The sequence below is a fragment of the Myotis lucifugus genome, unplaced genomic scaffold, assembly GCF_000147115.1.
Source record: "Myotis lucifugus unplaced genomic scaffold, Myoluc2.0 scaffold_376, whole genome shotgun sequence".
NCBI classification, from domain to species: domain Eukaryota; kingdom Metazoa; phylum Chordata; class Mammalia; order Chiroptera; family Vespertilionidae; genus Myotis; species Myotis lucifugus.
In genome coordinates, this window is record NW_005871424.1 from 223,411 (window position 1) to 241,304 (window position 17,894).

A 17,894-nucleotide genomic window follows, 5' to 3' on the forward strand; every position below is an offset into this window, starting at 1 on the left:
TCTTTCATTTGGGACGTGTTTCTTTGTCTCCTCATTTTGGCAGCCTCCCTGTGTTTGTTTCTATGTATTAGGTAGAGCTGCTATATCTCTTAGGCTTGGTAGAGTGGCCTAATCTAGTAGGTGTTCTATAGGGTCCAGTGGTGCAGCCTCCCTGTTCACCTGAGCTGGGCTCTCCAGGTGTGTCCCCTCCAGACCCCACCTTGTGGGCCGTGTGCACCCTCCTGTTATAGTTGAGCCTTGATTGCTATTGGTACATCAGTGGGAGGGATTTATCCCCAGGTCAGTCAGCTGCAAGGACTAGCTGCAACCACCATTAAGGAAAAGCTGTTCAGGGGCGCATCCCATGGAACAGGACTTACTTCGGTGGGTCTCTGGTGCCCGTTGAGTCTGCTTCTTGAGTGTGTCTATTGTGGAGGTGGTTGGGTGGTGCTTTGTTGTGGTCTGAAGTTGTCCATTGGGTGCAAAGGCTCAGGCCTGACGTGCAGGCCAAAGTCAGCCACTGCCTGAGCCCTGCCTGGGGCCTCCTGGTATGAGCTACAAAGCAATCTGCAGATGGCTGCTACTTGTGGTGGGCTTGGAGATGCCCAGGAGAGGCCAAGCTATGAAACAAGGCTGGCTGCCACTAGTGCCAGGCCTGGGATCACTTAACAAAAGGTCAGGGGCACACCGAGACCAGATAGTGCTTGTTCGAAAGATTTTAGCAAAGTCTGACGCATGAGCCAAAACAGGCAATTTGTATGGAAAAGCCACTGGAACAGATTGGGCAGATCTGAAAGTTGGGTTGGGCGAGATCTGAGGGAATCACCAGGCCAGGGCAAACAGTGATAGCCAGATTGATGGAGGCTCAGATATGGCACCACCTGCTTGCTCTGTGTGGGAGGGCTCAGCAAAGGAACTGTGGCCTCTGCCACAGCACTTGTCTGAGAGAAAGCTACCTCTTCAGCCCTCACCCAGAGAATTCAGTTTCTCCCCATATGTCCCTGGTGCCCTTTGAGCTGCTTGCCCAAGGTTAGAGCTCAGAGCGGGTGAGTCCTAGTAAGTCTGTGCATGGGCCCTTAAAAGAGGAATGCCTGGGACTCTAGCAGCCCTCCATCTCGCTCAGCCATAATCCTCGCTGGCTTTTACAGCTAGAAGTTCTCAGGACTTTTCTTCTTGGTACTGGAACCCTGGGCTGGCGGGGGGGGGGGGGGGGGTGTGAGGCCAGGACCTCTCTCTTCTCAGGGGCAACCTCCACAGCCAAGATATCCCTCCCAATTTTTATCCACCACACCTGGGTGTGGGACCACCTGGTTCCGTGTCTCCACCCCTCCTACCTGTGTTGATGTGGCTTTTTCTATATTTTTACTTGTAGGTCTTCTGTTTAGCTAGATTTCAGGTGGTTCTGAATGATGGTTATTCTGTAGTTCAGTTGTAATTTTGATCTTTTTTTTTTCTTTTACTAAAATTGCATTGGTTCTCATTTTGGCCAAGTTGAATGTTAAATCAGATGAGGTAGAAGCCCAAATCACCATTATACAATGAATAAAGTTCTGGAACACAAAACTTTTGTTTTTAAAACCTTAAGAACATTACACTTTTATTATAAAATTTCATTAGTTATATTTGGAACATTTGACAGTCTGCTGCAGAACAATAATCCTTTGACACCATCAGCTGTTTGCTTGTTATGGTCCCTACACTGTACCTCTGTAAAACTAAATGCTCACATTAAACTGAGGAGGGGGATAACCTTGTGCAAGTATAACCCTGAAAGACTTAGGACCGAATTGGAAGTGACTAAAAATTAAATACATTCCTTCAAGGTTATTTTACTTAGTATACCAAAAAGATCTACAAAGATTAAAATTGATTTAATCTAATTTTACTCTTTTATGGGTTGTTATTACATAGACTTTTAAATTTTTTATTTTTTGTGCTAAAAAACCACAAAATCAAATTTACCGTCTTAGCTGTTTTTAAAAAGATAGAGTCCAGTAGTGTTAACTGTATCACCATTATTGTGCAACAGATCTCCAGAACTTTTTCATCTTGCAGCGTTGGAACTCTAAACCTACCAACATTAATTCCCCCTTTTACCCTCCTGCCCTTCGTAATTACCTTTCTACTTTCTGTTTCTATGATTTTTGACCACCTTAGATATTCCATATGAATGGAACCATACAGTAAATGTCCTTTTGTGACTGCGTTGGTCCCTTAGCATAATGTCCTTGAGGTTCATCTATATCAGTGATGGCGAACCTTTTGAGCTCGGCATGTCAGCATTTTGAAAAACCCTAACTTAACCCTGGTGCCGTGTCACATATAGAAATTTTTTGATATTTGCAACCATAGTAAAACAAAAGATTTATATTTTTGATATTTATTTTATATATTTAAATGCCATTTAACAAAGAAAAATCAACCGAAAAAATGAGTTCGCGTGTCAAGAGGTTCGCCATCACTGATCTATATTGTGGCATGTGACAGGATTTCCTCCCTTTTTAAGGCTGCATAATATTCCATTGCATATATTTATCACATTTTCTTTATGTATTTGTCTTAATTTGCTTCCACCTCCTGGCTATTGTGAATAATGCTAATATGAACATGAATATTTCTTTTGAGAGCCTGCTTTCAATTCTTTTGGATGTATACCCAGAAGTATGATGGCTGGATCATTCTATTTTTTATTTTTTAAGGAACTTCCATACTATTTTCCATAATGACTGCTCTTACATTCTAATGAACAGTGAACAAAAATCCCAATTTTTCGGCATCCTCACCAACACTTTATTTTCTGGTTTTTTTTGGGAGTGGCCATTCTGATGGGCATGAGGTAATATGTAAACGTTAAAAACATTTATTGTCCCCAAAGGGACTTGTTCTCAGTTACCTAACAGATGTATCTCTTAATATTCATATTTACTAAAACTGTATTTTCCTATTTAACTATTTTCAAATTCTCAGTAACTGTACACCAGATTAACTGTTTTCACAGTCCTTATGCATTGCAGCATTTTACTCCTATAAATATGCTTTTATGCATCATTTGACAGAATTTCAATGTCTAAGGCACATTAGCTATTTTCACTCAGGTTGCAACTGGGATGCTTACCTTTAGTTGAAAGTAAATACTCACATAGTAATAATAAATCTACGTTCTGTGCTAATAAATCAATGATCATTGACCCACACAGGTTCAAGCATGCTAGAAATATCTCTGAAGTTGGTTTTTAGTTCTCTGGCATTCCAGAAGCCAGTGGTAGATTTTGACCAAATACTGAGTTTAAATTTCTGATCCAGGTGGAATTTATATTGGGGGTACAGTATGAGGTATATAGATCCAACATTAATTTTTTCCAGGTGGCTATCCATAGACCTCAAACCTAGAATTTAACTACCCATATTTCATCAGTGATTATGATGCCATCTTTATCATAAATTCTCCTGTGTTTTTTTTATCTTTGTTGTTGTTTGACATGTCAGCCTGAGGGTCATTTTAACTGATTCCAATGTTGTACTCCTAAATATTGTCCCTTTGGTGTTTTCCTTCAGGCCCGTTTGGTAACTTTATCTTATTTACCTTGAGGGTAGGTACTAATATGACTCAATCTGAACATAGTAGGTTATGTTGAATAAATCAGTGTCAATCCCACTTTGCTGTTGAAGGCCCAGAGACATTGGGTTATCCAAGGACACTTAGCTAGTCTTATGGGAGAGACAGGTGTTGACTCCTGGGTTCCACTCCTAACAGATGCTTCTCATCACCATGAGATACAATGAACAGGATGTTAAAGGTCTTCTGGAGACAAACATGGGGTCAGTAATAAAAATTGCTGACATTTATTAAGCACTTATGGTATGTGTGAAACATCTGTTGCACGCTTCCTGTATTACTCTGCTTGTCCCCACTCCAAACCCCTGTGGAGGCACTGTCTCCGCTTTGCATACGAGGAAACTGTCCCAGTGCCTCAGAAAAGGTAACTTTCTTCACCCAGCACTTCTCAGTGCCTGTCCCACAGCGTTCCATTGGAATGTCTACACTGACCACAAGAAGTGGTGGTTAACAGAGCAGCTGGGCCTGGCATTTTGAACTTTTAAATGTTTTATGGTACCTGAGAAATTAAAGATAGTTTCTTTTATCTGTTTAAATGCATGTGATTACATGGTGTATGCATTTTAGTCAGATATTCTGAGTACTGTTTGCAGTGATCGTCTTCAAGAGAAGATGGACCCGTTGGCAGTTGATTGGTCCTACTGAGGCCTTGGCTCACTGCTAAGTTTTGTGTGGATGTTATCTCATTTAATCCTCAGTACAGTTTTGTGCACCTCATGAGCTAAGACAATTCCCGTTCTGTAGGTGAAGGGCCAGGTCCCAGAAGATGAAGGCGTTGGCTTGCTCAAGTCTGTGGTATCTAGGAAATGCCAGTGCTGGGACTTACGCCCTCATGTGTCTGACCCTGCTCGTCTCCCAGTGTGTGGGCACCAGATAAATGTCGCTGATTGCTCTCTTGGACAACTTTGCTTTTCTCTTGCCCAGGGCCACGATCATGTCTCTGGAAGACTTTGAGCAGCGCTTGAATCAAGCCATTGAGAGAAATGCCTTCTTGGAGAGCGAGCTTGATGAGAAGGAGAATCTCCTAGAATCTGTTCAGCGACTGAAGGATGAAGCCAGAGGTCAGGAGGCCCGGGCTTTGTTCCCCCTGCCCTCACCAGCACTGTCCCCTCCCCCTGCCTGAGAGCACTGCCTGGTGTCACCCATGCTGGAAATCTGCACCCTGCTTGGCACACAGGCTGTCTGGGACCACACTTAAAGTTCCAGTTAATTGCTTATAACATTTATAGTTTATAAAGTGTGGCCAGTAGAAGAGAGATTAAAAAGAAAAGCTCAGCCCTGGCTGGTTTGGCTCAGTGGATAGAGCATTAGACTGTGGACTGGACGGTCCTGGGTTTGATTCCAGTCAAGGGCACATGCCCAGGTTGTGGGCTTGATCCTCCGTGGTGGGCATGCAGGAGGCAGCCGATCAATGATACTCTCTCATCATTGATGTTTCTATATCTCTCTCCTCTCCCTTCCTCTCTGAAATCAATAAAAATATATTTAAAAAAGAAAAGCCAAGTTTAAGAGTAGTTGTTCCTCAATGTAAGGAAGTGGTTAAATAAATTACATAGACTTATTTCGTGCAGTGTTAACCCATGTTTAAACTAACGGTATAGATATAAATGCGATTATACGACAATTGTTAGGACAGACCACTGAAGGGAGGAAGATAAGTCATAGACAGTAGATGTATGTTTCTGTTTATGCTAACTAAAAATCATTCATATTAGATGCTTAATAGATATACACATACATACCGGGTGAGGCAAAAGTAGGTGTACCGTTCTGAGTATGCGAAACATAGTTTATTCTCGTATTACTATTAATTATTGTGTTATTTTCCGTATGAACAACGGTAAACCTACCTTTGCCCCACCCTGTATAAATTGTATGTTTGAAAATGCAGAGAAAAGGGATTGGAAAGATCTCCATGTTATGAGAGTTGATGAGTGAGGGAGGGGCATTTGGGGATGGGTTGGGGAAGCATATTTTTTCACTTAGAATTCTACATTGGCATTCTTTTGAAACAATAAAAGCATTAGTGTATCACTGCCATAGTTAATTTTTTTACACCTTTTGATTTTTACTCAAAAGAAAAATCTTGTAGTTTTACAAGCCGGCTAGGCAATATCCTGTGGGTTTCATGTCATTCAGGGTTTCTAGCTCGAGTTTTTCACCCTGTTTCTTTTCCTTGATCAGTGTCTACTGCTGACCCCTTCCCCTCCCCCTTCCACATCTCCATTCTCATCACCCAGTGCTAAGGCTTAATCTGAATTCTTTCCCTCGTGCAGATTTGCGGCAGGAATTGGCTGTGCAGCAAAAGCAGGAGAAACCCAGGACTCCCATGCCCAGCTCGGTGGCAGCTGAAAGGACAGACATAGCCGTGCAGGCCACTGGCTCAGTGCCGTCCACTCCTGTGGCACATCGGGGACCCAGCTCTAGCTTCACACCGGGGACGTTCAGACGTGGTAAGAAGAATAGAGTCGGGAGGACTTTCTTTGCTTCACAAAGCTTTCCTGAGTGAGAGAGAAATTGGACTGGGCTAGACAGCAGGGAGCAAACTGGGATGCTCACAGGGCACAGCATTGAGGCACGTGAGAAGAGCCTCTTGGTGTGAGGCAATAGAGAGCAGTGGAGTCTGTGGTGAGCTGGAAAATGGAAGCCTCACTTGGAGGGAGCTCTGCTCCTGCCACAGGAGATTTAGGCCCAGCATTAGTAGGCATTTCCCTTCTTCACCAGAAGCCAGAATCCTGTTGTTGACTATGAACTCTTCCAGATGTAAAATTTTGGTAACCAAACAAAAAGTGTTTTGTGGGTCCAGCAATATATCCAACTAGAAATGGAGCCACTGTGACCTGTGCTGTGTTGTAGAAATGAGGAATTTGAGTTTTCGCCCCAGTCTCTCTGCTGACTGATTAACTGTGAGATTCTGAAGGGGTACTTAATAGCCAGTAATAATAATATAAAATTATTGAGTGCTCAGTATGTGCCAGTCACCCTGCTTAAAGTGCTTTGCATATATGTATATGCATATGCATACATATACATGTATATATGTATACATATAGGTATATGTGTGTGTGTATACACATACATACATACAGACAGACAGACACATGTAACCTCACTGAATTCTCACCACAGGCCCAAAGTGCAAATAATGAAAGTGCTACCCTTGTTTGATGGCTGAGGAGACGGAGGCCTGAGTTGAGGGGCTTGCCACCCAGCTGGTGAATGGCAGAGTTGGGGTTCAAGCCTAGGCAGGCTGGCTTCTGGGCTTCCACTGCTATATACTGCTTTATCCCTTAGCTCGTCCCTGGGGGTGAAGAGACTGGTGAGATTTCAGACTCCCAGTCTAGAGCAGTGTTTTCCACACTTTGGCAGGCACATGTGTTGGCTGGGCATCTTGTTAAATGCACCTTGGATTCAGTAGGTCTGGTTGGGGCCTGAGATGTGTTTCTAGCAAGTGCCCAAGGGATTCTGTGCTGCTGGTGCCTGGTCTGCTTTGAGGAGGGCGGCTCTGCAGAGTAGAACCCTTACAAGTGTGGTTGGCTCAGAGGCTCTTGGTGTTAAATTGCTATGTGGAAATCCTAGGACTTCAGGGCTGTGTTGATTTAGTTGTAGAAGAGTAACATGTAAAGATAAATATTTAATACAGGTTGGTCATTAAATAGGCTCTCACTGTGTGAGACAGTTAACTGACTATTGAATGAAAAAACAGGGAAGCATCCAGAACCCAAGGCAAGAGTAGCCTCCCCCGCCTGCCCCTGGGGTTTTGCATTTAGCGATGTCAGTGCACAGACTTACGACTGTGGGTTGGTGTTACCTGTACTTCCTTTTGCACACCCAGGTCTAGATGACTCCACAGGTGGGACCCCCCTCACGCCTGCGGCCCGGATATCAGCCCTCAACATCGTGGGAGACCTGCTGCGGAAAGTAGGGGTAAGACCGACTGGCGCCTCCCTGGGTTTGCTGTGGCTTCTTGCCTGTCCTTCAGGAAGTTGGCGAGGGATGACCTTACCACTTCCTTTCCCCTTTAACAGAGAGTTCATGAGTTCATGTAGCTCGGGGTCTGTCACAACCTTTAGAATCATGGACGCTTCTGTGGGCCCTGACTCTAAGTCATCTCTTTGATCCCTGGATAGATGTTTATTTCCCTGTACCGTTTTTTCCTTGGAATTTGGGAAGTTCAAATGGTGTGTGTGATTCTTTTTCTTAATTTGAAAAAACAGAAACATTTGAAAATTGCCTTCCCTTTGTTTCTCAGGGAGTTAAGAGAAAATCTTGAAAGGCTAGGGCAGGGAACTTAATAGGTTTTATATTAATGACAGGGAAGGATTCTTTTGTGCTTAAGAAATAATATAGGTATTCATTGTAGTTTTCATTTTATTTTTTAAAATGATGCTCAGCAGGCCACATAATTTAACTCCTGTCAGTCTGTCATCAACCAGGATTTATGTATTCAGAGCTGCAACTCAATAGGAGCTGGCAACTCCTTTCTTATGTTTTTACTTTGGGCTTTGGATCATCTGATTTTCTGTTATATGAACAGTTGTCTGAATATTTTGCACAGTTAGCATGTAGAGAAGCTTGTCGGGGGGGGGTCTCAGTGCCCTTTTGGTTTTTGTGGGGTCTGTTTACAGCAAAGCAAAGTCCTTGTTCAAACCTTCATATTTCCCATAGGCAGGGTTGGATAATCGGTAGTTAGTGATTTCCAGGAAGCAGCTAAATATCTTAGGCCTGCAGGTCTAAGTTGGCTGTGCATTGGATTCCTTTGGGTCCCACTTGGGAATTCCAGTGCACAACACATTGCTTTAGGCTCCAGTGAGAGAAACAAGTTCTTGTCTTTAACTTGAGAGATGAAAGCCTATTTCTCTCCAGGCACTGGAGTCCAAACTCGCATCCTGCCGGAACTTTGTGTATGAGCAGTCCCCAAACCGGACAGGTGGCCCCACCTCAGGGCGAGCCAGCAAGAACAGAGATGGTGGTGACAGACGGCCAAGCAGCACCAGCGTGCCTCTGGGTGATAAAGGGTCAGTATTTTTTGCTGTCACTCGAGGCGGGATCCTCTAGCTCTGACCAAAAGCCATTTAAAAAAAAATACATATATATAATTAGAGGCCCGATGGACGAAATTTGTGCAAGAGTAGGCCTTCCGGCTGCCGTTCCGGCTTCTCCATCTGGCACCTGGGACCCGGGCTTCCCTCGAAGCCCTGGCTTTGGAAGGACATCCAGTCTAATTAGTATATTACACTTTTTTTATTATATTACGCTTTTATTATAGATATATATAATACACGCATATGCACACACACACACATATATGTATATATTTATTTATTAATTTCAGAGAGTAAGAGAGATAGAAACATCAATGATGAGAGAATCATCGATCGGCTACCCCCTGCACAACCCCTATTGGGGATTGAGCCCACAACCCCGGGCATGTGCCCTGACTGGAATTGAACCATCACTTCCTGGTTCATAGATTGATGCTCAACCACTGGGCCACACAAGTTGGGCCCGAAAGCTATTTTTTAAAAGTTGCAGGTTTATGTCAATGAACTCTACCCCATCCCTGGAGACAGAGTTAGGTGGTGTCTTCTGTTTGGGCAAATGGCCAAGGAGAGGCTTGTGTTTTATCAGATTCTGCAGTCCCAGCTCCTGGTCACGCTGTGAGGATGTCCTGTATAAATCACTTGTCTGGGACTTGAACTTCTAATACTGCTCTGCTTCCTCCAGAAGAGGATTTAAATAAAAAATTAAAAAACAAAACAAACTTTAGAACCTTCTGGAAACTGGCAATAAATTCCAGCCAGACTAGAATCCTGAAGCCAGTCACTGGATTGGAAAACAAATCTGACCTTTAATGGCTTCATGTACTTTCTTTCTTGAAGAAAATCAGTAAGCTTCCAGCATCAGTAACTTTCTAAGATGTGCCACCATCTTACTGGACCCCAAGCCACAATTTGGTGGGTCCCTAGCAGACAGGTGACAGGAAATGAAGAATTGTTTTCCGTGGGAACGCACATAACTTCCAGACCTTTAAAGAGGGTCCTCTGCACCTGGGCTTCTGGTGTGGCCTTGGGAATGTGAGCGCTAGACAGCCAGTGTCCTTTTCTTCATTTCACAGGAGAGAAAATTGAGACGCAGTGACCCTGCTCCTGACTCTTGATATCCATTCTTGTAACTGTGGGCCCCGATGCTAGTCAGTCCTAACAGCTGTAATGTCTGCTTAATTTGGTTTGCTCTGTCTGAAGGTCGGGAAAACGCCTGGAGTTTGGGAAGCCGCCTTCAAATCTGTCCTCACCGTCGCTGCCGTCAGCCCAGGGTGTAGTCAAGCTGTTGCTTTAGGAAATCCACAGAAGCAAAGCCACTGGTGTCTGTGCGGGAGTTGTTACCTTTCATCCCATCTTCACACTAGGTGTTTGTTTTTTTGTTTTTTTTTTAAGGTAGTTTGAGAAATATGGGCAAGCAGTCACACTAGCCAATGACTGAGGCCATTGCCCGTGGCCCTGGTGGTTGACCCTGTGGAATGCGGTCTCAGTCCCAGCCTCCATGTTGGTGTGTTGCAGATGGACAGGGACAAACTGGACCTGCTGGAAAGGGCTCTGAGTGTGAGTGCTGAGGCTTCCCCATCATTGTGAGCTGACCCAAGTCCTGATTGGTCCTGAGTGTTTTTAACGTCCTGAGGGAGACGCCTTACAAGGGGATCTGAGCCCACCTCGGGCTCCCCAGTCCCATTCACCTGGAGCTGTCTTCGAGAACAAAGTCTTTCAACACTGCGTGGACAGCAAGGATCGGCACACTGAGATCACCTCTAAGAGCAGAGAGTAGACTAGGCACGTGCTGACTAAAACTGTGTAGTGTACCTCCCACACTTTTTAAGCTGGCTCATTGACGCTTTTAGAGGTGCCTGAGTTTCAGAGTATATTTTGCGTGGACCAGGTCAGTGGAAAACCTTTCCTGTTTACATGTGTCCTGACCGTTACTTGTCCTGTGCCCCACCCCTGGCCTGGGGGTGACCTCTGCTTCAGGGCCTGCAAAGTCATGTGGGTGGAGCGGCCTTGGAAATAGAGCCTTAAGAATATAATTTCATTGATGGCCATAATGAAATAATCAGGGTAACCTTCAAATAAGGTTAAGCCACCAGGATTGTTGTTGACGACGCTTCTTGTCAAAGAAGAAACGCACACAGGATTTTCAACGTGGACGGGGCACATGCTTATCTCTGCTTGCTGGGAATGGCTGTCTCACGCTCTCCATCACACGTAAAAAGAAGACATGAATTCAGGAGCATGTGTGTAGTTCAACAACCTTCCTTTTGTAACTAAGTTATTTTTCCAAAAGAACAGCAAAACTGTCCTTGCTTTGAAAATAGAACTTTTCAAGTGCTACTGAAATTCAACAGGGAATTAAACTTCAGTGCCTGGTTCATTATCCTAGAAACATTCTAACCTGTAATGGGAAAAGATGTACTTTTATTTTTTTAAAAGAACAATAAAATCAAGAGAAACTAATTTTCAACTAGTGTGCGGTGGTCAGTAAATGCTGCTTCGTGTGTGCTTCTGTGTTTGCTCATATGGTGGTGAAAAGCTTGCTTCCTAACCAAGTAACTAAATATGAAAAAACCCACTTTTTAAACATTTTCCTCCAAATCAACTTCTTCAAACTGCACTTGGGATACGTTTGTGTAGTTTTCAGGGTATATTCACATTTGGTCACTCCCGTTTCCGTATTTGCTCTCTTCTCAAATCCGTCTGAGTCCCCGGTGTTGGTGCATGGACTCCTTTGTGTGGAAGGAACCTTTGCAAGGAATCTCTGTCTGGAGCCTCAGGCTGAGGAAGGAAAGGCCCGTGGCCTGGCCTTCCATGGTCCTCACGCTAAGAATGGTTTTGATGTTTTTAAAGGGTTGTTTTAGAAAAAAAATGAATCTGTGACAGAGACCATATGTAAACTAAAATATTTACCCTCTGGCCTTTACAGAGTTTGTCAGCCCCTGCTGTGCGAAGTCTTGTGTTTTAACCTTAAAAATTCAAGGAAAGCTTGTGTTCTTCACATCACAGACGTACTGGTTTTGATGGATAAAGTTGTTCTTCCTGATCATGTTCCTCTCTGAGCTCGAGCTGCCCACCTCCTGGCTGGAGAAGCCCCTTGCACAGACTCACTTTGCAGCTGCTCTTTTGCCAGGTGGGAACTTGGGCAATTTATTTCACCTCCCTAGGCCTCAGTTTTTCCATTTAAGAAGTAACCTTCACTTCTTAGGGTCGTCGTCCCCCCCGCCCCATTCTTTCGCTCTGTAGAAAACGAACACCGACTATGTTCCAGTGATTTAATCCTTTTATTTATTCGTGAGGGTGTCCTTAAATACAGTCGGGGTGCATATAAAACAGTGTCACATTCCTGCTCTTGTCCAGTCGAGCAGCGTCTCCTTTTTAATTCAGGTGACTACGGAAGGCACTTGGTCTCGGTGAACTGTGTGCATCTGAGGTGTGGTAACCAGGACGGGAGAGTTTTCAAACCAGGTCCTACTCACGATGTTGGAAGGGTACACAGGGCAGGGAATGACTTGGGAGTGGGAGGGGCAGTGGCACCCATTTTGGTGACTTTCTCCCCATTTTATGTAAACTAAGTTGCCAGTGATTAAGTTACTGTGGATCTATTTATCTAAAAACTCAAAACTTCTGCACAGTTCCTTGATAGAGGGGGAGTGGGTGTGTCTGTGTCTCCTGTTGGTTTTCCTCATTTGGTACACGATTCAAAACTTAAATTGATGCCCTGAGCACAGGGAGGTGTTATGTTCATTGTGAGGGGTGTTTGTGAGGTTTGGAATTTGAAAATGGATTTGGACAATGCTAAGCAGAGTCCACTGGGTGTTGTTTTTGTTTTCAGCAAGTTTGTCTATTCACTGGCTTTGGTTCCGTTGAAGTCTGCATCACGAGCATCCATTTCCTCATCCGAACCATCCGCGTTTTCAATAACTCGACGTCCTCCAGACCTTCTAGAGGGAACAAAAGAGGTCTCGTTTCCTCGCCTGTGGGTTTTAAGAAAACACACGTTTCTTTAGTACAGAAATTGTTGTAAGAGACTTTTAGAAAGGGGAAAAAAAAACTCAAATGAGACACAAATGTTGAGGTTGAAGTCAACAAATCTTGACCAGTTCCAAAGTTTGGTTACATTTGATCAGCTGGAGTGGGGGAAAGTAGGTTCTATGTCTGGCTCATTCACGGACTCCAGGGTCCTGGTCTGTGGTGACCATGTCCGCATGGGTTTATTCATACCCTGTGGAGTAGGTATGAAGGAGAAATGTTCTCATCCTGCACCTTGCCTTCAGAGTGGGGACGAGGGAAGGGTTTTAGGTTTTCAACTGGAAGAAGGTGGAAATGATGTTAAGGCAGTGGTTCTCAACCTTCCTAATGCTGTGACCCTTTAATACAGTTCCTCATGTTGTGGTGACCCCCAATTTCATTGTTACAAATTGAACATAACGCATAGTGATTCATCACAAAAACAATATGTAATTATATATGTGTTTTCCGATGGTCTTAGGCGACCCCTGTGAAAGGGTCGTTCAACCCCCAAAAGGGGTCGAGACCCACAGGTTGAGAACCGCTGCGTTAAGGGCAGCCTGAGAGGGAAGGCGGTCACTGCGCAGTTGCTCTGGTTACAGGCAACTCGGCGCCCAGCTTTGGTGGAACAGAATTCTTGGGCTGAGTTTCCCCAGGGTGGGGGTCTCATCTGTGTTTTCACTCATCATGGCAGCCACCATTCTTGGCTTATAATAGGTGCTCAATGAGTATGTGTTGGATTAACAGGTTCCATTTATTTTTCTAAGGTGTATTTTAGCTCTAGGTGGTAGGGCACCCCTTTCTGTCCTTACCGTGCCCGTCTCCGCTGTCCTATCTGATGCCCTGAGTGACCACTTGCGTTACCCTCAGGTGACCCTGGTCACCTGAAGTGAGCTTTGCATAGGAGGGCGGGCTGGCAGAAGGAGGAGAAGTCGGCTCCACCTGCACTTAACCATCATGGTTTGGAAGGAATGTTTGCCTCCTTTTCAGTGGCTGCAACCAATAATTGTGCGGGGCTCTGTCCACCTGGCCCTGTTTTGACCTGATTCAGAGGTCAGGTCTTAAATCATTCTAGGATGTCTAAGAAGAAAGCAGACTTTGTAAGAAAAACGACCCGCTTGACCACGCAAAGCCTGGACAGAAAAGCCACGAAGGTGAGCCCATTCCAGTTATTGATACTTGAGTTAAGAACAACGCGGACAGGTCAGATTGGAGGCATAAGCAAGGCCCACAGGATCCTGATCGCTGAGGGGGGGAATCCCAGCAGGATTGGGGTCTGAGGGTGGGAGAGACCCACCAGGTGCAGGGGATGGCACCCCCAAGGTACGGCGATCAGGAATAAATACTTAAAGTTGTAGCCACTCCTAGCTAGACTCAGGCCAACTTCTAGGCGCCCCCCCCCCACTCCCATCTCTCTCTAGTGGCAACCTTAAAAGTCTTTTTCTAGGAATTTGGGCCAGAGAGCAGGGTCTCGGAGCCCTGGGGGAGCAGCAGCCCAGGCTCTCTCCTACTTCCACCCGGTTTGAAACTTGGTGGGTGGCCTGGGGCCGGAATCAGTGCCTCCTGTTCTTCCAGGCACCCTGCCTCCTGGAAGAGTCTGTATTTGCTAACTGATAGGCGTGCTCCTTGGTCTAAGGAGGAAACGCCCTGGGTCACTAAGTCCCCTGTCGAGGCTTCAGCCCTGTGAGCCTGTTTTGTCTGGTTCAGGTGTGTCTGCCTTGAAGGGACTGATTTAAAATCCTAGGCAAAGGTTGACACTGGCTGTAACTGTCGCAGGAAGTAAGGGACCCCTGTAAAGGTTTTCTGAAAGGGTCTGGTCCTGGAGAATGTGGGTTCTATTTGTGGGCTCAGAGAACTTACTCAAGGCGCTGCTGGCCCAGCAGGGACCAACATGAGGGTGTAAGCACCTGCTGCTTCACGACTGGGGCCCCCATTATCTGTGGGTCCCCTGCTGCAGGTGACCCTAGAGTTCATCTAATCCTATGTTCCCAATGAGCTGGCAGGAGAGCTCGGAAGCTGAGGCTAAAAGCTCCTGCCAAGACCTCATCCAGCTTTAAGTATTTGAGTAGTGACAGCAAAGCTGAGATTCTTGAAAAGGGAAGACAGACACAGCCAGGGCTTGCTTGGCCTCTCAGGAGGATGAGAGGAAAACCAGGCCCCAGGTGCCTACCTTATGTATGAAAAGGTTGTTAGACCCCCCAGAGATGTCCAGACCTCTTAACTCTGCCTTGTGAAGGGCCCCAGGCGCTTCCTAGAGTCTTGGGTACCCGTGCCCCGATCCGTGAGTGAGTACGTGCAGTGAGACTGGAAGAGGCTCTGCCAGGATTCTGCCAGCTCTGTGGTGGCTCACGTCACCCTCGCATGCTGAAAATGCAGCTAGGAGCCAGGCCTTGCTGCAGCCCCAGCACTTGGAAGGCATCATGGCGAGCTCACTTTCCTTGTGGACAAGTTTGTGAAACGCCACCCGGGGGTGGGTGAGGGAACAGATTTCTGGGCTGTGCTTCCCTGAACCTATGCTTTGTTAATTCTGACTAGTGAACTAGACTGAAGCCATTCTCCAGGAGTGTACCCACATCGTGGCGTTGGCATACCTGCTCCGTGCAGTGTTAGCCGGACGAGGGAGGGCGAGTGTCCCTAACAGGGTAAGAGAGGCCCTCTCACGCAGGTAAGAACAATCTAAGTGACACAGCCTCTAAGCTCTTGTCACCGCGTGGTTACAGGGACACATTCGGTGCCGTGTCATGCCAAAGCGGAAGCAGGGAGGGAGAATGGGTCAAGGCATGAGGTCATCTTGCATTGATCTTGGTTGTGATGAAGGACAGTTTTGAACTAAAATGTCCAAGCCTTCAGATTTTGCAGGAATCTCAGAGAAATTTGCAAGGGCCAAAAAAAGGGGCAGGGAGGGCGCGATGGGCAGAAAGGAAATGGAAACTGAGTGAACACACGAGCCGCAGCAAAGCTGAAGGCATGATACCTGGTGAGTCACTGCGCAGTTTCCTGGGGGAGGGGGCCTCTGAAACAGAGAGAGAGAGTCCTTGGTGGTTATCATTAGGCAAACGGGAGGGAGCCCATTTAAGTACCTTTCAATCATGGAGGCATTTGCTTTAATGAAATAATTACAGGCACTTTTAAGTCAATCTGCCAACAAAGCATCTAAAGCCAGGCTGGCACACAAAAGGACAAGCTACTTCTTTAAAATCAAAATGCAAATTTCTGTCCTTGTGAGCTTCTTTTAGGAACACAGGTGGCTTCCTCCCATCATGTAGACCTGTTCAGGAAGGTAAAGCCATGTGAGTAAGCTGGTTCAAAGTTCCACCTGGAAACACAGTCCCAGACTAAGCACCTGCGGCAAGGTCTCACTGTTACTACTTGGTCTTCGTTGCCTTTTATGCCTGCAGCAAGCTGATAGAGGTGGACACCTTCTGCAGATGACTGGCAATGTGGCACATGATGGGGACGCTAGACAGGCCCAAGAGGGCTTGTGTCGAGACTTATCTGGCTGGTAAAACTATGAAACTTGTTTGCAGTTCCTCTGAGGAGTTGGCTAGGCTCCCAACCCCACTCAAAGCTCTATTTTGAGGAAGACCTGTGCTTGATTTTAGGTTTAGTACATCTAGAAGACTCAGAAGGCAGAAAAGATCTGACCCGTCTTCAGCTTACGTTATGTGCATGTTCATGGTAGGACTGTAAAATAATGGTATCTTTCATACATGCCTGGGTGGTCTAAGAAGGGTTAGTTGTCTGGGGTAGAACCCACAAGGGATGTTCGGAGTGTCCCAAGAAAAGGGAGTAGTGACAGCAAAGGGGTGGGAGAGCAGGAGTGGCTGACTACTTCCCAGGCATTGAGGAGTGTCTGGGAGTCTGTGGTGAGAGCAGCTCTCCCACTGACAGTCAACCCTGGGGGTTGCCCCCCTGCTGGACCTGAGAGGTTAGGCCTGGTTTCCATTCCAACAGGCCCCTCATTATGCTGGGACTGGGGCCTCATTCCTGAATCCGGTACCCTGAACCAGCTGTTCTCTTCCCTCTTCTGAAAGGGGTTTGGGCTTTCCCTTCATCTCATGTAGTGGTTCTCAAAGTCTCTAGGCTACATGCCAAGGGCTCCTGGGCATGCCATTGGGTAGAAAAAGTCTATTTGGTGCTAATGTGGTTGTCACTTGCTTTTTAACTGAGAAGTAGTCCTTAAGGTCATAGTCATCAATTTGTGGCCACAATAGCTAGAACTCACTATTGTTTTCACTGTATTTAAGGTCATCGTTACCTGGTGATGCTGGTTTAACAATAGAGGGGTGGTAGTGTATGATTAACACAGTTAATGTAAAAGAAAATATCAAGTAAACAGTAGTGCAGGTAGTGAGAGGCAAAGGTGGTTGAGAACGACAGGTTAGAGAAACATCTCTGACCCAGTGATGGAAGGTTTACTCTGCGCCCAGCTCTGCCCCAGACACTGAGGATGAGTCACCAGACACAACCTCTGTGCTCACAGGCCTGCAGGTGAGAGTGAGACAGATCATGAATGAGGTAAGTACAGTAAACAGCAGGTTCCATGGTGACAGGGAGGTAAGAGAGGAGAACTGTAGGGAGTGAGGTTGGAAATTTTAGAGAGTAAGAGAGATAAGTAAACCTCTGAAGGAAAGGAAGAGGGAGTCAGCTGTGCAGAGAGCTGGGGGAAGAGCATTCCAGGCAGAGGGGTCAGCTAGGAGCCAGGCCTTGCTGAGGGGAGGTCAGGGAGTCATTATGGCGAGCTCACTTTCCTTGTGGACCAGTTTGTGAAAAGCCACCCGGGAGTGAGTGACGGAACAGATTTCTGGGCTGTGCTTCCCTGAACCTATGCTTTGTTAATTCTGACTAGGGAACTAGACTGAAGCCATTCTCCAGGAGTGTACCCACATCGGGGCGGTGGCATACCTGCTCCCTGCAAGTGTAGCCGGACGAGGGAAGGCGAGTGTTCCTAACGGTAAGGGGAGGCCTTCTCACCGCAGGGAAGAACAATCTAAGTGACACAAGCCTCTAAGCTCTTGTCAACCGTGTGGGTACAGGGGACACATTCGGTGCCCCTGTCATGCCCCAACTGGAAGCAGGGAAGGAGAATGGGGTCAGGGATGAGGTCATCTTTGCATTGATTCTTTGTGTGTGATGAAGGACAGGTTTTGAACTAAAATGTCCCAAGCCTTCAGATTTTGGCAGGAACTTCAAGAAATTTCTAAGGCCCAAAAAAAGAGGCCAGGGAGGGCGCGATGGGCAGAAAG

At 46.0% G+C, this 17,894-nt stretch overlaps 2 protein-coding genes across 9 annotated transcripts in view; one reads left to right on the top strand and one right to left on the bottom strand.

Annotated features, from left to right (window-relative positions):
- NDE1 (nudE neurodevelopment protein 1) overlaps positions 1 to 11,107 on the top strand; it is a 37,067-nt gene extending 25,960 nt beyond the window's left edge. For 2 of the 8 annotated variants that reach the window (XM_006101658.3, XM_014467043.2), the window contains exons 5-9: positions 4,520 to 4,656; positions 5,872 to 6,048; positions 7,431 to 7,522; positions 8,462 to 8,613; positions 9,841 to 11,107. In XM_006101658.3, coding sequence (XP_006101720.1) covers positions 4,520 to 4,656; positions 5,872 to 6,048; positions 7,431 to 7,522; positions 8,462 to 8,613; positions 9,841 to 9,934 — 652 coding nt within the window. In that variant the 3' untranslated portion in view covers positions 9,935 to 11,107. The other 6 variants (XR_002832353.1, XM_006101660.3, XM_006101659.3 and 3 more) reach the window with 6 other exon arrangements.
- A 795-nt stretch (positions 11,108 to 11,902) lies between these two features.
- MYH11 (myosin heavy chain 11) overlaps positions 11,903 to 17,894 on the bottom strand; it is a 113,291-nt gene continuing 107,299 nt past the window's right edge. The window contains 1 exon segment of the mRNA XM_014467049.2: positions 11,903 to 12,614. Coding sequence (XP_014322535.1) covers positions 12,482 to 12,614 — 133 coding nt within the window. The 3' untranslated portion in view covers positions 11,903 to 12,481.